At 43.0% G+C, this 22,606-nt stretch overlaps 1 protein-coding gene across 2 annotated transcripts; it reads right to left on the minus strand.

The window, feature by feature from the left end:
* Positions 1 to 929: 929 nt before the first annotated feature.
* LOC131928155 (cilia- and flagella-associated protein 157) lies at positions 930 to 22,593 on the minus strand. Of its 2 annotated transcripts, XM_059284095.1 has the most exons (11): positions 18,940 to 19,045; positions 10,959 to 11,145; positions 8,527 to 8,648; positions 7,583 to 7,732; positions 7,081 to 7,234; positions 6,256 to 6,523; positions 5,697 to 5,827; positions 4,482 to 4,632; positions 3,961 to 4,154; positions 2,752 to 2,941; positions 930 to 2,154 (listed from the first exon to the last, which is right to left on the minus strand). In XM_059284095.1, the coding sequence occupies exons 2-11, from the start codon at positions 11,114 to 11,116 to the stop codon at positions 2,026 to 2,028; spliced, it is 1,647 nt and encodes a 548-aa protein (XP_059140078.1). In that variant the 5' UTR covers positions 11,117 to 11,145; positions 18,940 to 19,045; the 3' UTR covers positions 930 to 2,025. The 2 variants fall into 2 exon arrangements, with proteins under 2 accessions (XP_059140078.1, XP_059140079.1); XM_059284096.1 differs by lacking the exons at positions 10,959 to 11,145; positions 18,940 to 19,045 and adding an exon at positions 22,281 to 22,593.
* Between the last annotated feature and the right edge of the window lie 13 nt (positions 22,594 to 22,606).

Raw genomic sequence — 22,606 nt, forward strand, 5'->3', positions numbered from 1 at the left:
CCCCCTCCCCCTCAATCCCCGAAGAAAGTCTACCTCCTCCCCCTCCTTCCTTTCCCCCGAACGAAATGGAATTGATATAGAAAAAATATATACTTATATAATTTTAACAGTGTCCACTCACCCCCCCTCCGGAAAAATTAGTCCTATATTTTGTCGAGGCGTGTTTATAGTTTTAGTGTCATTAGCCATTTCGCCATCAGTCTACAAGGTCCTTTTACCACACGCACTTAAGTAGCAATTTAATGTTAGCCGTTTTCTTGCTCCAGTTTTTGTCCTGGACAATTTAATGGGGCAACTAATGAAAAATATTAATTTGAAATCTCCAAACTATATAGAACAACCCTCCCCCACCCACACACTCACACAAGTACGCACACACACACACACAAACAAAATAAAATTACGCCAGAAAAAACAGCACACTAGTTTTTTTGTATCCCCTGAAAACATCATGACGTGAATCTTTTTGTGACGATGTGTGACGGAGGGTAGGGGGGGGGGGTAAAAATCGTCAAATAAAGCATGACGTTATATATGGATGACCACCAAGCAGTGATAAAGACAGTGGAGGTCTTTTTTTAATTTTACAGCTATATTCTGGTCACATTTTGTTTACAATTTCAAATTTTTGAAAGTCATAAAAATTCTATATTTTGGAATAAATAAATAAATGAAGTATTATATAGGGCGACATGTGTATATATATATATATATATATATATATATATATATATATATATATATATATATATATATATATATATATATATATATATATATACATCCGCCCTATATAATACTTCATTTATTTATTTTTACATACATTTATATATATTTATATAATGATATATATTTATTTATAAATTCATCATACACCACGACTCTTAGTATTACATGTATGGGCAAAACAATCATACAAGAAAGTTAAAATGTAGATGCTTATTTTTATTCAACCAAATCTTCTGTGAGTAAAACAAAAATTTTTTTCAACCATTCAATTTTAAAATGTTTATTTTCCTTGTGATAAATAATAAGCAGCCTTGTGATGACATGAAATCAGCCGAAAGATTAAAATAGACTAAAAAGTGTTATATTCAATAGGTTTGCTAAAAATTAGGAGAATTCTATTTACAGATGAGAAACAAAATTTAAAAGTGATGTTTTATAAATCTTTAAAATCAAGCTTTGTTTCTACTTCAGCTGGAAGCCTCATAATCCTTGATGTCATAAAAAAAATCTAACTATGTTTTTTTTTTAAACCTGACAAAATCTTTTATTTGTAAAATTGCAAACGTTTGGTTTATCTTAATATCTGAAGTCGAAGCTGTTCCTTTATTGTAGCAAATACACACACACTTATCAAGAAAGGTCAAGAGCACTTTATGAATATAAATCTAACAACACAAATTTGGAAAAGCAGTGCCACATTAAAAGTTTTTCAACATTTTAGTCAATGAAACACAGTAATCAAAATAAATTAGACACATTTTAGAAAGATCTTTTAAAAAGAAACAAAAGGTTTTTAAAAAAGAAACCTATAAGTGAGATTCAAACTATTTGAAATATCAATAACCATTAAGGTTTTTTTTTCTGAAAAGTGCAATTATAGTGTTTTAATGGAGGTTCAAACCATCTGCTTAAGGTTTTTTAGAATGTTTGATCATGTTTTTTAATGTAATTAGCGGGAGAAAATATTTATTTATGAAGACGATCATTGAAATATTTTAATCCACATTGAAACAGGTAAACTCTACTTTACTTGCCCCATGGGCCATCAGGTTCGAGAAGCAACTTTACTTTTATTATTACATTGAATTATATTTACAAAACAATTTTTAAATATAGCACATTTTACAGCAATAATTTACAAAAAAAAACTTTTTGTAGAAATTCAAGAAATAGTGAATCAAAAATGTGTTGAAATATAAGCTAATTTCACAAAAAATGGCAAAAATTGTTTGAGTTGAGTTAAAATAACAAGTTGTTGATATGTTACTTCATGCGAGAATTTGTTTTCTTGCCATCTCACGCCATACTTTCAACAATTTTTTTAGGGACAGGTAATGGGCTGAGTCCAGAAGGTTTTCCTGCACTTGATTGTTTCATTTCATTCATGCTTGGCGCCCCAAAATATTGCGCTGCATACAGTATTGTCTGTGAAACATAATGGGGAATATTTGACATGACATTATCATCATAATCCTTAAAAGAAACGTAAAGAAAATTGAAATTTTAAGGTTAGATTGTGATAAAATTAAGTTCAATTAGCGCAGGTAGATGTGTCATTTATTCATACAGAGAAGCAGTCGTTTAACTTGAGATGGGAAGCAAGATCAGTATTGATCACATTTGCCAGGTACATAAAATCAAAATTGGAACAAAAGAACACCTGTGTTTCAGAATATTTTTTTGTCTAGGGAGGGGGGGGGGGGTTGACAAGGTAGTTCCTACAAGCAAGGGAAGCCTGAAAGAAGCTCTGAACAACAGACATGACAACAGAAAGGATAACCAAAGAAACTGCTGGTGTATTAACTTTAGCAGAGGGTACACACACACATAATTGCACAGCATTGAAACAGAAAAACATGAAGACATGACATCAACAATTGAAACAGAAAAAATATGGAGACATGACAACAACAATTGAAACAGAAAAACATGTAGACATGACATCAACAATTGAAACAGAAAAACATGTAGACATGACATCAACAAAAACCACTTAGAGAAAGAAATAGTACATCTACTCACATTGGCCCCACTGGAGGTCTGTGTAGCCACTGACTTGGAGAGGACGCCACGCAACGTGCCTAGTTTATTTTGTTTTGAGGAAACTTTTATTTTGTCCAAGCTGGTGGGGATTTGCTGGTTTGGTCTTGGTATTAGCCCCAGGTCACCAAGTGAATAATGTGGAAGCGAGCCTTTGATTTCAGGGAAATCTCTACCAAGATAAAAACATCTCAATTAAAATTTATTATAATATTTTAAAAAATTAAATGCCTTACATAATAGTAAAGTTCCCCCTTCCGAACCAGACGGCCTTAGGAGTAAGTGAAGCAGAGGCGTAGCGAGGGGGGGGGGAGGGAACGACACATGTCCCCAGGCGCTGATCTTAGGGGACGGCAAAATGGGTTGGAAAAATAAATTGAAAGGTTGAGGGGGGGGGGGGTGCAAATCGAAAGTTTGAGGGGGGGGAAGGGGGTGCAAATTGAAAGTTTGAGGGGGGGAGGGGGGTGCAAATCGAAAGTTTGTCCCCGGGCACCAGGAAGGGTCGCTACACCTCTGAAGTGAAGTAGAGTTCACCTGTTTCTGTGAATTAAGCATATGCAGGGATAGTGTGGTCGGCACTATGCCCAGGCAACTTTATTTTCCCTAACACAAGTTGGGTACCCATCAGAGCTGGGTGGACAGGGACATTCTACTAACTTGAACCTGGATTTGAACTCGAGACTTATGGGTTAGCAGTCTAGCTCTCTACCGCTAGGCCACTCCGTCCCCCAACATAATGGTACTTTTCGTAATGCTGCCAGTACAGAAAGTGTTTTGTAGATTGCAATAGAAATTGATAAAATAAACTTAATGTTGACCCAGCACAGTGAATATTTTAAAAGAAATAGATTTTTTTTAAGATCAGCAACTTTTAGTGAGGGGGGAAGAACTGTAGTTTGAAGTTGGGATGTCAATTTTAGGAAGGGAATCTGTGGGAGGTAGAAATAATGACACAAAAAAGCATGACATCATTTATAGATGACCCTTAAAATGTCTAACGCATCAAGTAAATTGAAAGAATCACTCTAATAATAGGGCTGGTAATAGGTCACCAACCAGTTCTATCGCTCAATAAAACCTGCATGAGCCATAGAACTGGTTAGTGACCTACTTACCAGCCCTATTACACCTTAATAAACTTAATTTATTAATTATCTCATCAAACAGCCTAATAAAGTTGAGCACACATACTTTTTGGTTATTGGCTTAGATGGACCAGGCAATACGACAGGTGTAGCTTCAGAGTTAGTTTTCCCTAGATCACTTATCTGCGCACCAATGCCAAGATTGGCCGCGCTGTTCATTAGCACCAGCAGGTTCTCCAGCAGGTATTCCCTCTTGTATAGATCTTCAATTCTGTCATCTGGACTGGCATCTGGGTCTTCCTACAAGTTATTTATAAACTATCTTCATCAGCAAAAATTTGAATGTGTTGTATAAGTGATTATGTGTGTAACATAATAATGGTGTTTAAAGATACATGGAGAAATTACATTTTTACTAAACTTGAATTTTTTTTTAAATAAAAGTATTAAAAGGCAACTATTATACACTCATATCAATCACACAGGCTGGTTAACCTCTAACAATTAATATTTCTTCATATGAAATTAGATTTTGCAGATGGATTTTATTTCTAAAAATATTGTAATATTTCATACTAAATTTGTGTTTGAATTATTGAATACAGAGAAATAGAATATAAAACTTACTATCAAAACATTTTTGATTGCTATAGAAGCTTTTGCTAAAATATCCTCTATTTTTGTCCTCAATTTGCGTTCTTTGTGATTTTCTTCTTCTAATTTCTGAACCATTTCTTCATACACATTATTGTCTCTTGTCGCTACTTGTAATTCAGTACTACAAAAACAAGAATGTTATGGTGAACATTTATGTTAATTGTTATAAGTAATCGTTACTTTTATAATACCTCAACAAATGCAAGCATGAGATAACAAAACATAGTATAACAAATTAAAACAAAAATATAAGTTGATAATGTGTTGTAGTAAGGGGATATCCATTTATTATGTTCACTGAGTATGGAATTTTTCTCCCCCCCCCCCCCCCCTCTCCCCTATCTACATGTGTTTACACTTTGGGATTCCATTCCCATAATTGTTTCGATACATTGTGTGCTGGTTTCTACACATTGCCCCATTCCTAATTTTTTATCTTTCCCACTAGATGGCAATGCTAATATTGTCAGGCCCCATTTTGCCTGTGATAGATTTTGTTAAGCAGCTGTTGATGAAAGTTTGAAACTTACTGTTACTAGGTCTGATAACTCTTCAAGACTCAGATCCATACAGTAGAACAAACCTAACATTAAGATACAGATTGTGTTGTGGAGGGACAGAACTCCAGATAATGAAAAGGGTATGGTAGGCATGCCTGGCTTTGTTTATGCAGTTTCTTATCTTCATCCCCCCTCTATTCCATTTTATGTGAAATGTTGATCAACTTTGGCAGAAATCCTGTAGTGGTGCTTCAGCCTCCAGATTATGTCTCTGTTGATGCTCCAAGTCCATACAAATCATGTAGAGGGGACTACCACCTGAAGGACTGTTGTCGATGATGTGTAACTTGTCAATGTGGTCACTACATGATTTAGCTGGCCTGAAACCTGCCTGTTATGATCTCAGTGTTTTGTCCAAGGCCACTTTTAACCTCCTCAGTATTTCCCTAGTCAAGGTCTTGCTGGTAACTAACAGTTACATGAATCTATGCCAGTTAAAGCATTAAAAAAAAATCACCATTCTTGGGTAGCTATAGGCCTACGATACATTCTAGTTTTTAGTTGGCTGGGGTTTGCTCCTTTTCACAAAGTTCATATTGAAGTAATAACCAGATTACCTTTAATATTATTAGTATCTTCCTATCAATAAATCAGATAGATATTTAAACTACAAATGTAAACATACCTGTACTTATCAACCTCTTGTTTCAATAATTCTATGTCAGATTCCACCTCTACATAGTTCTCTTCTTTTTTAGCATACTCTGCTATTGTTTCTTCCTGACTTTGACATTTTTCAGTCATAAACTTGATAATCTTTATAAACAAATGTAAAAAAAAAAAACTTCATTAGACTGCATTTTTAGCAGTTATATTTCAAACTAATAATACAAACTACTACTTTAAGAACTTGCAATTTTTGTTTAAATCATCTTTTAAAGAATTATTAGAAAATTAACTCTTTTAGACCTCAAACTAAATATATATGAATAGACCATATGGCGTAAAATTTAAATTTTAAATATGGTATATTGAACTTAAAATAAGCATAGATCAAATTTTATAGGACCTACAATGTAAACTTTCAATATAATTACTTAATTTAAAATATACATAGATCAAACAGAACAAAAAATGTATTCTTTAAGCTATGATAAGAATAGATCAAAATGCATAAAATCTAAATTTCAAACATAATCTAACCAAACAGGAAGTTTTAACAGGACACATTACAAACGTCAAACCTTCATATTGCTTTGGTTTTTCTTTCCAAGTTCTTTTTCATTAGCCTCCAGCAGTTCAACCTGCTGCTTGAGTTTCTTCACTTTCTCCTCCAGGCTATCATTCTCTTTGATCAACTCAATTGTCTTGTCAGACATCTTTGCCAGCTGGGATGTTATAGAGACATTCTCTCTAATTGTTCGTTTGGTTGTTTCTGCCATTTGTTTGTTACTGATTTTACGAAATTCTGCGGCCACCTGGTTCACTCGTAAAATCATTTCTTTTTTAAGTCTGGCATAGAAATTATAAAAATTGTCATGTTACATTTTTTATAAGAAAACAGAATTTAGTTTTTCATGCATAAAAATGAAAGCAGCAATAGAAAAAAGCTTAACCTTTATTAAATAAATAAAAAATTTACATTTCACAGTTGAAGATATTGATTTATTTTAAACTTCACAAAGATTAGCATTTAACTTAAGTTGAATAACATTATGAATATCAAAACTTTATTAGATGAAATGTATTCACATTGCAATATAGTCGACTTAAAAACAGAGGCAGTAAAGGGGAATGATGTTAAATTACCTGTCTTTATCTATGACTGCCTTCTTCTCTAATGCATACAGTAAAGGGGAATGATGTTGAATTACCTGTCTTTATCAATGACTGCCTTCTTCTCTAATGCATACAGTAAAGGGGAATGATGTTGAATTACCTGTCTTTATCAATGACTGCCTTCTTCTCTAATGCATACAGTAAAGGGGAATGATGTTAAATTACCTGTCTTTATCAATGACTGCCTTCTTCTCTAATGCATACAGTAAAGGGGAATGATGTTGAATTACCTGTCTTTATCAATGACTGCCTTCTTCTCTAATGCATACAATTTATCCTGGTACTCATCTTCCCGTCTTGACAGCTCAGCTTCCATCATAGCAAATTTGTTCATCAACTCTTCCTTTTGGAGCTTAAATTCTTCCAGTGAAGCAAGCTTACCTCCTATAAATTTCATGGCATAGATAACTAAGTTTTATTGAATTTTAATTATTTTGACTAAGTAGGCTATGCATTTGATAAATATGTTGAATATTTTAAACTATTGTCAATCACTAGAATTTGTGTATCCATAAAATCTATATCCTATCCTCCCTTCTTGACATTCTAAGGTGAAGGTCATTTGTCATACACATCAGGAAAACTTAATAGAACAATAAAGAAAACTTGTGGACTCTCATTTTATTCATATATCTAATTACTTGTATAGTCTTTAAAATCTAATACATTAATAACTTCATATAAATCATTCCAGTTATTACTTCCCTTTATTTGAAAGCTTTTTTTACTCACCAAGAATCATATTCTCAGCTGTAAGCTGATCTTTCATTTCTTGAAACTCTGTTCTCTGCTCCTGTATTTGCTTTTTGAAGGTTTCTCGTTCATTGTCTCGTAATTGTTGGAGGCCAATCAAACGTTCATTTAAATCAACTATTTCATCAGCTGGGAGATACAGACAAAATAAAAAATTTTAGGAGAGGCATCCAAACCTGTCTAAGTGAATTTGATTTACTAACCATCCCATTGATATAACATGGAAAGCTATTAATGATAAGGACTCTTGGGGTAGTTAGAATTTGATGTTAAAATTCTATTCTGATTCAATTATTTTAAGACTTATTTATCTCATGAGATTGTTCCCTGTACATACTAGATTTATAGACTTCAACATACTTGCCATCAAATCTTTGTTTTGTTTTTTAAAGAGGTTAAATTTTAATAATTTTAAAGAGAATAAAAGTGTTCAAGTCCTTAAGCCAACATTTAATTGTCAAATTATCAGTAGCTGCTATCACCAGTTACTAGTAACAAGCATAATAACCTTCAGTACAATTTTAATTTGATACACAGACACATTTATTATATAGGCTTACAAATTAATTAAACATATGTGCTTATTTTTGCTTTAAAGGTTTTTTTTTTTAATCTTAGCAATCAAATTGTTTCAAGGGGGTGGCATGGCCTGGTGGTAGAGCGCTAGACTACTAAGCTGAAAGTCACAAGTTTAAATCTGGGTTCAAGTCAGTAGAAGTCCCTGAGTCCACCCAGCACTGATGGGTACCAAACTCACATTAGGGAAAGTAAAGGCGGCTGGGCATAGTGCTGACCACACAATCTCTTCATAAGCCAAGGTCACAGAAACAGGTGAAATCCATTCACTAGCCCAATGGATACCATCGGGTTTGAAAAGGGAACTTTACTTAAACCATTTTAAAGACAAAATTTTTTTTACTAACTTTTAATCTCCACTTGTTTTTTCCAAAAAGAGACAATCTCCTTTTTGTCTGAGGACATCTGGTCATATTTTTCCTGGTACTGTCCATTGGCCACTTCCAGCTCATCACAGCGTTTTTGATATCTAAAAGATAACCAAATATATAAATTTTGTTCATCCAGCTAAAAAAAGATAACCAAATATATACATTTTGTTCATCCAGCTAAAAAAAGATAACCAAATATATAAATTGTGTTCATCATGCTAAAAAAAGATAACCAAATATATAAATTGTGTTCATCCAGCTAAAAAAAGATAACAAAATATATAAATTGTGTTCATCCAACTAAAAAAAATGATCAAGATTAAAGGTAGACTTTGTTATATTTAAATTCTTGTATTAAACTTAAAATGTTACAATTTTTATCTCGGAGCAACAGAAATATAAAAGAATATTTAACATCATTAAAATCTATGGCTGTAAAGGTTTTGGGAAAATAAAAAGGCTTTTCTTTTATCCACTATAACTATAACATAATCAAATTTCAACATTCAAACTGAAATTAAACTGAGTCATAATCATTTGATTTGCCCTTAAGAATTTAAGAATTGTGAACACCACATAACACAAAAAAGTAACATTTTCAATCATCAACAATGGCATAGGCAAAGGAGGGGGAGGGAGGGGGGGTGCATCAATATCTCCCCCCCCCCCCCCCCAAGAATCTTAATAAAGCATTTATATTTAGAACTTGGGTCACTTACATGCTTGTCATACCTCACATGTCATTACCGACTAGAACATTACCCCCTGTCATGCTACCCCCCCCCCATTGCAATACAAATTATAATCATACCTATCCCTATCCATCAGCAGAGGCGTAGCTAAGGGAGGGCGGGTGGGGCGGCCGCCTCGGGCGCCGACCTTAAGGGGGCGCCAAAAGGGGTAGAGATATTAATTTGAAAGCTCAGTTTAAGCTGAAGTATTGAAATATACACAAAGTTACGAAAATGAACGATTACAAGTCTCCACACACTGATTTAACAACTTTGTGACACCGAAATAGAAATTGTTACAGGATAGTAACTAGTAAGAAGCGCTACAAACCTTTCCAACTTGGGGGGGGGGGGGAGGGGGTCTTTTTCACAGACAGGAAAAACGATATATATAAATGGGGGGGGGCGCAAAATTGATAGTCCGCCCCGGGCGCCGGATTAGGTCGCTACGTCTCTGTCTATCAGTATATCCAGTATATCCAGCTTCCAATCCCAAAAAGCTATCCTTAACCCTAACACTATCTTATCCCTAAACAAATATCTTATCCTTAACCTATCCATATCTCTAAATGGTCGGGTGCAATAGACAGGGGGTAATGTACCACAGCCGTTTTACTTCACACCCCCCCCCCCCCCTCGTCTCGAAATTCCGACCCCCCTAGGAGAGCGACATTGTTAATAAAAGATCCTAGCATACAAGTATAAAAATTCAAATTGTATGCTTTTCATTTCATAAACACTACGTGTAAGACTACAATCATTTTAGCCAAGGTGACATAACCAAGCGAAATAACTTAGTGTGCTAATTTACAAATTCCCCATTCCCCGATAGAGAAAAACAAGTTAATTAAAAAGTCTAGTGACATTTAAGCGCAATTTCCTTATGTTATCTAAAAATAGCTCAGTCGTAGCGTAAATCAAGAGCAGGGTTAGTAAAACCATTGGTTAGTTATTAAAACGTTTTTATTAATTATTTTTTCAGTATTTTACATGTTTTATTTACAATAGAGTTACATGACTAAAAACCATTGCGCGCCTAGCTACTGAACGTGATGACGCAGCCATTGAACGTGATGGCGCAGCTATTGAACGTGATGACGCGTGTGGTGTGGTTGGAAAAACATGCCTACTAATTCGGTCCAAATTTTAACGAAAGGATATTTTTGAAAACTTTCTTCGGCAATATTGTTCTAAATTATGGCAGGAATCGATTGGTACATGTTTCAAGTCGCTAAGTGGTCTGGTTGCCGAGATATGGGCAAAAAACTGCATCATTTTTTCGAGGTTTTTTGGCTTTTTCGCGAAATCCATGAAAGAAACCCGGAATTTTTATGGCCTATGTTCATCCTCGTAACTTGCTTATCATAATTGCTTTTGTAACTAGTCATCGATATTGCTTCGTTGAGGAGGAGATACGACTTAAAGCCCGGACACACATTCATACATCCATTCATTCATCCATCCATACATTCCCAGAAATGACGAGTTAATAAACGCAATTCTCCAGAATGGAAATTGCGCTAAAAATGCTATACGATTGTTTTTGCAATGCCTTCATGTAAAAGATATCTTCTAACGCGTCACTAGCATTTAACTTTTTAAATATTTAACTTTTTAAAAGTTTAAAAAAACTTTAATCTTCAACAAACTCCAATCACGTCAAATGCTCCGACTTACTTCTTGACACGGATCTCGAGGTTTGTTATCGTCTTTAAATAAACCTCTTTTGATTCGGGCTCTACTTTGGGAGGTTTATGAAAGGGGTTTCCAATCGACTCTGGCGCGCCCTTGGACGAAGCGAGAGATCCTTTCTTGGAGTCGTTCGGTATGCTCATGGTGGTGTGTGTGTTGTCTACCGATGGTACTGTCGCATTGGGGCAGGAAACAAAGGGTTAACGGCACATTTTATTTTTATTTTAAAGTTTAAAGACTAAGAGAAGAGAGGTAAGGGGGGGGGGGGGGGGACGACGACAACAGTCTGGCTTCCATAAATGACGTCACACTCGTAGGGGGGAGGGGGGGGGGGTCCGTAATTTTGTGACGATGTGTGATGAGGGGGAGGGGGGGTCAGATGTTGCGACGTCACATTTTTGCATTATAAAAAAGCAATGTTAGAAAACGAATTTTAGACGTTATTTCGCGTTTTAGATAACTGTTTTAATAAATTGTAATAGTTTAGACAAGATTTTGGAAAAATATCAATGTTTTAAAAAAATTCAACTGCAATTTTGAGGGGAGTTGTAGGTTGAGGTGTGACGTCATTTTTGGGGGGGGGGGGGTCTGGCTTTTTGTGACGAAGAGTGACGGAGGGGAGGGGGGGAGGTAAAAATCGTCATAAAAAGCGTGACGTCATTTATGGATGACCCCATATTATGACACCCGGCGGGGGGCAAGCTGTGATATAGAAGACTGATATCAAGTCTATGATGGACTGCCTACGCCAAAAACACCATCTTCTTGAAGTGTTACGACTATGCTCGTCTTTTAAAACCATAAGACAGCTGCCTAAGTTCAATCACCCAAACAGAAACTCTAGTTCACCACACTGGCTTATGTCCTTCCTAAGACCAGCTATTCAAAGACCGGAAATAGTATTGGCTATTCTCGACAGGCACTTCTTCAGAGGCGCAGCTAGAGACCCGGGCGCCGACTTTAAGAGGGCGCCAAACTGGGTAGCAAAATAAAATATATAAAAAACAACTCATTTTTGAGCTGCATTACTGCATTATGCAAGGTCAAAGTTCGGGAAATAGTTGCTCTCTTGTGTGACGTACATCAATCATATGACCTCATGATGGGGGGGGGGGGGGGTTTTCACAAACTGTATTTTTATACCAGGAAGAGGGGTGGAAATTTAATAGTTCGCCCATGGCGCCTGATAGGGTCGCTACGCGTCTGCACTTCTTGTGCCACAAACCTAGGACCACCACAAACCTAGGGCCACCACAAACCTAGGGCCACCACAAACCTAGGGCCACCACAAACCTAGGGCCACCACAAACCTAGGACCACCACAAACCTAGGGCCGCCACAAACCTAGGGCCGCCACAAACCTAGGGCCACCACAAACCTAGGGCCACCACAAACCTAGGGCCACCACAAACCTAGGGCCACCACAAACCTAGGGCCGCCACCATGTTAGAGCCGCCACAAACCTAGGGCCGCCACAAACCTAGGACCACCACAAACCTTGGGCCGCCACAAACCTAGGGCCGCCACAAACCTAGGGCCACCACAAACCTAGGGCCACCACAAACCTAGGGCCACCACAAACCTAGGGCCACCACAAACCTAGGGCCGCCACCATGTTAGAGCCGCCACAAACCTAGGGCCGCCACAAACCTAGGGCCGCCACAAACCTACAGCCGCCACAAACCTAGGGCCACCACAAACATAGGACCACCACAAACCTAGGGCCGCCACAAACCTAGGGCCGCCACAAACCTACAGCCACCACAAACCTAGGGCCACCACAAACCTACAGCCGCCATAAATCTACGGCCACCACAAACCTAGGGCCACCACAAACCTAGGGTCACCACAAACCTAGGGCCACCACGAACCTACAGCCACAAACCTAGGGCCACCACAAACCTAGGGCCACCATGAACCTACAGCCACAAACCTAGGGCCACCAAAAACCAAGGGCCGCCACAAACCTAGGGCCACCACAAACCTAGGACCGCCACAAGCCTAGGGCCACCAACACAGCCACCACAAACCTAGGGCCGCCACAAACCTAGGGCCACCACAAACCTAGGGGCCACCACAAACCTAGAGCCGCCACAAACCTAGGGCCACCACAAACCTACAGCCACCACAAACCTAGGGCCGCCACAAACCTAGGGCCACCAACACAGCCACCACAAACCTAGGGCTACCACAAACCTAGGGCCACCACAAACCTAGGGGCCACCACAAACCTAGAGCCGCCACAAACATAGGGCCACCACAAACCTAGGGCCACCAACCTCGGGCCGCCACAAACCTAGGGCCGCCACAAACCTAGGGCCGCCACAAACCTAGGGCCGCCACAAACCTACAGCCACCACAAACCTAGGGCCACCACAAACCTACAGCCGCCATAAATCTACGGCCACCACAAACCTAGGGCCACCACAAACCTAGGGTCACCACAAACCTAGGGCCACCACGAACCTACAGCCACAAACCTAGGGCCACCACAAACCTAGGGCCACCATGAACCTACAGCCACAAACCTAGGGCCACCAAAAACCAAGGGCCGCCACAAACCTAGGGCCACCACAAACCTAGGACCACCACAAACCTAGGGCCGCCACAAACCTAGGGCCGCCACAAACCTAGGGCCACCACAAACCTAGGGCCACCACCATGTTAGAGCCGCCACAAACCTAGGACCACCACAAACCTTGGGCCGCCACCATGTTAGAGCCGCCACAAACCTAGGGCCGCCACAAACCTAGGACCACCACAAACCTTGGGCCGCCACAAACCTAGGGCCGCCACAAACCTAGGGCCGCCACCATGTTAGAGCCGCCACAAACCTAGGGCCGCCACAAACCTAGGGCCGCCACAAACCTACAGCCGCCACAAACCTACAGCCGCCACAAACCTAGGGCCGCCACAAACCTACAGCCGCCACAAACCTACAGCCGCCACAAACCTAGGGCCGCCACAAACCTACAGCCGCCACAAACCTACAGCCGCCACAAACCTAGGGCCGCCACAAACCTACAGCCGCCACAAACCTAGGGCCGCCACAAACCTACAGCCGCCACAAACCTAGGGCCGCCACAAACCTAGGGCCGCCACAAACCTACAGCCGCCACAAACCTAGGGCCACCACAAACCTAGGGCCACCACAAACCAAGGGCCACTACAAACCTAGGGCCGCCACAAACCTAGGGCCGCCACAAACCTAGGGCCGCCACAAACCTACAGCCACCACAAACCTACAGCCACCACAAACCTAGGGCCACCACAAACCTAGGGCCACCACAAACCTAGGGCCACCACGAACCTACAGCCACAAACCTAGGGCCACCACAAACCTACAGCCGCCATAAATCTACGGCCACCACAAACCTAGGGCCACCACAAACCTAGGGTCACCACAAACCTAGGGCCACCACGAACCTACAGCCACAAACCTAGGGCCACCACAAACCTAGGGCCACCATGAACCTACAGCCACAAACCTAGGGCCACCAAAAACCAAGGGCCGCCACAAACCTAGGGCCACCACAAACCTAGGACCGCCACAAGCCTAGGGCCACCAACACAGCCGCCACAAACCTAGGGCCGCCACAAACCTAGGGCCGCCACAAACCTAGGGCCGCCACAAACCTAGGGCCACCACAAACCTACAGCCACCACAAACCTAGGGCCGCCACAAACCTAGGGCCACCAACACAGCCACCACAAACCTAGGGCCGCCACAAACCTAGGGCCACCACAAACCTAGGGGCCACCACAAACCTAGAGCCGCCACAAACCTAGGGCCGCCACAAACCTAGGGCCACCACAAACCTAGGGCCACCACAAACCTAGGGGCCACCACAAACCTAGGGCCACCAACACAGCCACCACAAACCTAGGGCTACCACAAACCTAGGGCCACCACAAACCTAGGGGCCACCACAAACCTAGAGCCGCCACAAACATAGGGCCACCACAAACCTAGGGCCACCAACCTCGGGCCGCCACAAACCTAGGGCCACCACAAATCTAGGGCCACCACAAACCTAGGGCCACCACACACTTAGGGCCGCCACAAACCTAGGGCCGTCACAAACCTAGGGCCGCCACAAACCTAGGGCCGCCACAAACCTAGGGCCGCCACAAACCTAGGGCCACCACAAACCTAGGGCCACCACAAACCTAGGGCCACCACACACTTAGGGGCGCCACAAACCTAGGGCCGTCATAATCCTAGGGCCACCAACACAGCCGCCACAAACCTAGGGCCGCCACAAACCTAGGGCCACCACAAACCTAGGGCCACCACAAACCTAGGGCCGCCACAAACCTAGGGCCGCCACAAACCTAGGGCCACCAACCTCGGGCCGTCACAAACCTAGGGCCACCACGAACCTACGGCCACCACGAACCTAGGGCCACCACAAACCTAGGGCCACCACGAACCTAGGGCCACCACGAACCTACGGCCACCACAAACCTAGGACCACCACAAACCTAGGGCCACCACGAACCTAGGGCCACCACAAACCTACAGCCGCCATAAATCTACGGCCACCACGAACCTACGGCCACCACAAACCTAGGACCACCACAAACCTAGGGCCACCACAAACCTAGGGCCACCACGAACCTAGGGCCACCACAAACCTAGGGCTACCACAAACCTAGGGCCACCACAAACCTAGGGGCCACCACAAACCTAGAGCCGCCACAAACATAGGGCCACCACAAACCTAGGGCCACCAACCTCGGGCCGTCACAAACCTACGGCCACCACAAACCTAGGGCCACCACAAACCTAGGGCCACCACAAACCTAGGGCCACCACAAACCTAGGGCCGCCACAAACCTACAGCCGCCACAAACCTAGGGCCGCCACAAACCTAGGGCCACCACAAACCTAGGGCCACCACAAACCTAGGGCCACCACAAACCTAGGGCCACCACAAACCTAGGGCCACCACAAACCTAGGGCCACCACAAACCTAGGGCCACCACAAACCTAGGGCCACCACAAACCTACAGCCGCCACAAACCTAGGGCCACCACAAACCTAGGGCCACCACAAACCTAGGGCCACCACGAACCTAGGGCCGCCACAAACTTAGGGCCACCACAAACCTAGGGCCACCACAAAACTAGGGCCGCCACAAACCTAGGGCCACCACAAACCTAGGGCCACCACGAACCTAGGGCCGCCACAAACCTAGGGCCACCACAAACCTAGGGCCACCACAAACCTAGGGCCACCACAAATCTAGGGCCACCACAAACCTAGGGCCACCACAAATCTAGGGCCACCACAAACCTAGGGCCACCACACACTTAGGGCCGCCACAAACCTAGGGCCGTCATAATCCTAGGGCCACCACACACTTAGGGCCGCCACAAACCTAGGGCCGCCACAAACCTAGGGCCACCACAAACCTAGGGCCGCCACAAACCTAGGGCCGCCACAAACCTAGGGCCACCAACCTCGGGCCGTCACAAACCTAGGGCCACCACGAACCTACGGCCACCACAAACCTAGGGCCACCACGAACCTAGGGCCACCACGAACCTACGGCCACCACAAACCTAGGACCACCACAAACCTAGGGCCACCAACACAGCCACCACAAACCTAGGGCCGCCACAAATCTACGGCCACCACAAACCTAGGGCCACCACAAACCTAGGGCCACCACAAACCTAGAGCCGCCACAAACATAGGGCCACCACAAACCTAGGGCCACCAACCTCGGGCCGTCACAAACCTACGGCCACCACAAACCTAGGGCCACCACAAACCTAGGGCCACCACAAACCTAGAGCCGCCACAAACATAGGGCCACCACAAAACTAGGGCCACCACGAACCTAGGACCACCACAAACCTAGGGCCACCAACACAGCCACCACAAACCTAGGGCCGCCACAAACCTAGGGCCACCAACACAGCCACCACAAACCTAGGGCCGCCACAAACCTAGGGCCACCACAAACCTACGGCCACCACAAACCTAGGGCCACCACAAACCTAGGGCCACCACAAACCTAGAGCCGCCACAAACATAGGGCCACCACAAAACTAGGGCCACCACGAACCTAGGACCACCACAAACCTAGGGCCACCAACACAGCCGCCACAAACCTAGGGCCGCCACGAACCTAGGGCCACCACAAACCTAGGGCCACCACGAACCTAGGGCCGCCACAAACCTAGGGCCACAACGAACCTACAGCCACCACAAACCTAGGGCCACCACAAACCTAGGGCCACCACGAACCTAGGGCCGCCACAAACCTAGGGCCACAACGAACCTACAGCCACCACAAACCTAGGGCCACCACGAACCTAGGGCCACCACAAACCTAGAGCCACAAACCTGGGGCCACCACAAACCTACAGCCACAAACCTAGGGCCACCACAAACCTAGGGCCGCCACAAACCTAGGGCCGCCACAAACCTAGGGCCGCCACAAACCTAGGGCCACCACAAACCTAGGGCCACCACAAACCTAGAGCCGCCACAAACCTAGGGCCACCACAAACCTAGGGCCACCACAAACCTACAGCCACAAACATAGGGCCACCAACCTCGGGCCGCTACAAACCTAGGGCCACCACAAACATAGGGCCACCACAAACCTAGGGCAACCTAAAAACTAGGGACACCAACACAGCCGCCACAAACCTACAGCCACCACAAACCTAGGGCCACCACAAACCTAGGGCCACCACAAACCTAGGACCACCACAAACCTAGGGCCACCACAAACATAGGGCCACCACAAACTTTGGGCCACTACAAACCTAGGGCCGCCACAAAACTAGGGCCACCACAAACATAGGGCCACCACAAACTTTGGGCCACTACAAACCTAGGGCCGCCACAAACCTAGGGCCGCCACAAACCTAGGGCCGCCACAAACCTAGGGCCGCCACAAACCTAGGGCCGCCACAAACCTAGGGCCGTCACAATCCTAGGGCCTACAACACAGCCGCCACAAACCTAGGGCCGCCACAAACCTAGGGCCGCCACAAACCTAGGGCCGCCACAAACCTAGGGCCACCACAATCCTAGGGCCTACAACACAGCCGCCACAAACCTAGGGCCACCACAATCCTAGGGCCTACAACACAGCCGCCACAAACCTAGGGCCACCACAAACCTTGGGCCACTACAAACCTAGGGCCACCACAAACCTACAGCCGCCACAAACCTAGGGCCACCACAATCCTAGGGCCTACAACACAGCCGCCACAAACCTAGGGCCACCACAAACCTTGGGCCACTACAAACCTAGGGCCACCACAAACCTACAGCCGCCACAAACCTAGGGCCACCACAAACCTAGGGCCGCCACAAACCTTGGGCCGCCACAAACCTAGGGCCACCACAATCCTAGGGCCTACAACACAGCCGCCACAAACCTAGGGCCACCACAAACCTTGGGCCACTACAAACCTAGGGCCACCACAAACCTACAGCCGCCACAAACCTAGGGCCGCCACAAACCTAGGGCCACCACAAACCTAGGGCCACCACAAACCTAGGGCCGCCACAAACATAGGGCCACCACAAACCTAGGGCCGCCACAAACCTAGGGCCACCACAAACCTAGGGCCACCACAAACCTAGGGCCGCCACAAACATAGGGCCGCCACAAACCTAGGGCCACCACAATCCTAGGGCCTACAACACAGCCGCCACAAACCTAGGGCCACCACAAACCTTGGGCCACCACAAACCTAGGGCCACCACAAACCTAGGGCCACCACACACTTAGGGCCACCACAAACCTAGGGCCGCCACAAACCTAGGGCCGCCACAAACCTAGGGGCCACCACAAAACTAGGGCCACCACGAACCTACGGCCACCACAAACCTAGGGCCAAAAACAAAACTTTAAAGCAGGACATCCTATCCTATAGCACCCTAATAACATAGTCACTAAAGAGAGCAGCTGTAATAAAAGTACAGCCGACCTACCAATCTAAAATAGAAACAGCGATGGTGTGTGCTCCTATCGATGGAAAGTTCAGTCAGTTTGTGGGATGTTAGCGACACAAACTTTACTTCCGTGAGTACATTTTGTTACCATGACAGTATGGGCGTCAGGAAAATTAAAAATAGAGTAATAATTTTAATCAAACAATTAGGCTACTTCATCAAGCTTAATTAATCTGGTATGTCGTCCCATTGGGACCTAAGGGGGTCATCCATTAAATGACGTCACACTCGTAGGGGGGGAGTCCTTAATTTTGTGACGGTGTGTGATTAGGGGGAGGGGGGTTCAGATGGTGTGAAGTCACTTTTTTGCATTATAAAAAAGCAATGTTAGAAAACGAGTTTTAGCCGTTATTTCGCGTTTTAGAAAACGGTTTTAATAAATGAAGGGCTCAGTGGAAAAAGTACTTAAGTTACATTTTGTCAAAAATGAGTTAAGACCAGTATATTATTTGACTACGTCCACTTAACCATCCCTGTAAATTTGGGCCATGGAAAAAGTACCGAAGTAGCTTAATTTAAATACTCTGCACCAGCTGTTTTGGTATTTCAATAACAATTTAAAAACTTTGCACTCATTTTTCTCAAAACTCTCAAAATACACTTAAGTACTTTTTCCACTGAGCCCTTCAAATTGTAATAGGAATTTATCAAAATACTCTATGTCGACAGCAATTTTGAGGGGGGGGGGGGGGGGTTGTAGGCTGAGGTATGACGTCATATTAGGGGGGGATCTGGCTTTTTTGACGACTTGTGACGGAGGGAGGGAGGGTGGGGTAAAGATCGTCCAAAAAAGCGTGACGTCATTTATGGATGACCCCTAAACTGTTAATAGTCTTACAGACAACTCGAGTCTAAGCTATTTATGCTAGTTAATCAGCAGTTCATGTGTTCGATCATTTATAAAGCGGAAGTGAGCTCCTCTAAACTTTCTCGTAGATTCGTAAAGGTTAGGATGGCATTGCTTGTGGAATCAGGCAAAATAAAAATATAAGTAGGTAAATTGTGACAAAATCGCCGAGAAACTCTTAGAGAATTTGATAACGAAATTTCAAATTCTGGAAGTTTTTGAGTAACTGGAAACAGCGCACAATACGACTTCCTATTGCCCGGTATCTTGCAGAATCTGTACTTACAATACAGGTCCGATAACACAGCCAAAAGTCATGACATTCAGACTACAACATACTTAGCCTGCCACCCAAAAACAAACCCTATAAATAAAACAGACCTCACAAACTGCCGATTTTGAGAACTAAAATTGTATTTTTATGCCGAGATCATTGAAAACAATCGTCGCCAATAGCTGTATCCTACATCAGCGTGAGACAGCGGTCATTTGGTCCATGGAAGGGAACCAGCAGTGTTTCTTTCAGACTTTTTTCTCCAGGGAGGGGGGGGGGGGGGAGGGCGCTTAAAATTATTTTTTCCGAGGGGGGGGGGGGGGAGGGAGGAGGACACTGCGAGAAGTATATCATTTCAATATAAATTCTGAAGTTCAATTTCGTTCGGGGAGGGGGGTCGGCGTGGTCGAGTCGGTAAAGCTCATGGTTAATAAACCGAAAAGTCTCGAGTTCGAACCCCCGGGCAGATTAGGCTCGTTAGCTGGGGGCAGCCACTATTCTAGGAGAGACAACTCCAAAATCAAACGACTGCTGCCTTGTAGCTTGTTCTTGGTTGGACAAAGGCTATAGAAGCAAATCCAAAAAGGAAAAGCCTCAATGGCGCATAACTAGTTGACACGTATCATTAGTTGTGATGGAGGCGTGGTCGAGTCCGCAAAAAGCTCATAGTTGATAAATTTAAAAAAAAAAGTCTGGAAACCCTCTGACAGTAAAGGCTTGATGAAGAAGTTCGGGGAGGGAGGGAGGGGGACGTGGCGGTAACGTTATTCGAAGCGGAGGGGGGGGGTGTAGCCACTGCCCTTTAATACCCCCTGCCTGACTATGCCACTGTTTGACGATGTTCGATTTTGAAGGGCAGTATCAGCAAGTGCCATTATTTTCCAGGAGCTTACTTTACAAGGGTCTGGTCTAAGTGTAGGGACTCTGGGGTGGTGAGGATTGCATTCTATTGCCACAAGGCAAAATCTGATCTATTTATCTAAAACTTTGACACGAGTTATTTTACTTTTTTAGCGAGTGTTGAAAACAGGCCTACTTAAAGATACCTAGAAGGCAATGTTGTATGATGTGCTAACTTGTTGATGCAAAACCTCCTTCATGACTATTTGAATTTTTTGGGTTTTTTTTTAAAGGGTTCTTTTTTTATCATTGTTCAACCAACGTTCTGATACAAAGAACATTTTGTCTGAAGGGTTGTGCATATATTTTAGAAAACCTGAGGTTGGGATGGGGGTTGGGGGGTATAATTTTTGGCATATTATAGTGTTTAATATGAAGCAAGGATTTTATCAGTAGCATATGGTCAAAGTCAAAGGGGTGACACCAAACAAAAAAAGGCAATTTTAATTAGAAAATCTGCTTTTTCCAGTGTTAGTTAAATAATTTATAAAATGTATATAGGCCTACATCGTTAAGCACAGGGGGGAGGGGTAACACTATAAATTGCCTATAGTTTTAGTGGGTCTACATGATACATCATTGACAGAGGGGGTGACACCCTGGGTGGCCCCACCAGGTGTCACTTGACCTGGTGACACCATAGGGTGTTTTACAACACTGTCTTTTTATTTCTGTTCTTGCTTGAGCTTGGTATCTATTAGGTCTAATGTAATTAATGTAGTTTTAAATTGTTTTAGTCTTCTTAAACAATAATAAAGTTTAAAATTACATGCAACATCCCATTAAAAGATGAGGGTATAATTTACAGAATGGGATTTAAGCCTGTATGTTCTAAAGTATTTGCTGTTTTAATGCCTAAATGCTGAGTAATTATTTGTATGAGACGTTGTTTATGATATACCCTTAACTACTCAACATCTGATCATAGTAATCAGTTATTTAAATCGCTTAGTTAGTATACAGTACAATTATAAAAATAAGCCTATGATTCTAAGCCTATGCACTACGATCTTATTATAATTTATTTTGTTGTATCTACTCAAACTCTAGGTCACTCTAGCAACACTAGCTAGTCTCTAGATTTCTAAAATCTAGATTGATTTAAAATTTAGTTTAGACTGACAGTTTGGTTAGGGTTTAGAGGGTTTATCCTATAGTCTATAGTATAAGTATAGTCCATACAAAAATTAGTCCTATATAATACTATATTTTTATATAAAATATAAGGCTTATAAGGTGTTTGAGCCTCTAGGAAATCAATATCACATAATTTAAAGCTAAAAGATTTTCTAAGCTTACCTCAATAATCTACCTTCTAGGTCTTTTATTTGTATGAGAAAAAATTCTTTTGTTTCCTCTTCAGCTTTTGGCGCAGCAGTCGGGGGCACCTGTTTTTTTCCTGTTCCTTTTTTCTTGCCTTTACCTTTCTTTCCGCTTCCTTTCTTTTTAGGAGGCATGGTAAATTTTGATCAAGTAGCTATAATCCTATAGTAAGGTTCTGTCTTATAAATAGTCACTCAAATAACACACATATAGTTCTGCTAACTATAGCATTGTATCTTTGTGTAATGATAGTGTACTCGGAAGCTAGTAGTCAGCCATATTGTTGCTTGTTAACGTATCTA

The sequence above is a fragment of the Physella acuta genome, unplaced genomic scaffold (assembly GCF_028476545.2).
Source record: "Physella acuta isolate Inbredline_101_S28 unplaced genomic scaffold, ASM2847654v3 ptg001467l, whole genome shotgun sequence".
Classification (NCBI taxonomy): domain Eukaryota; kingdom Metazoa; phylum Mollusca; class Gastropoda; family Physidae; genus Physella; species Physella acuta.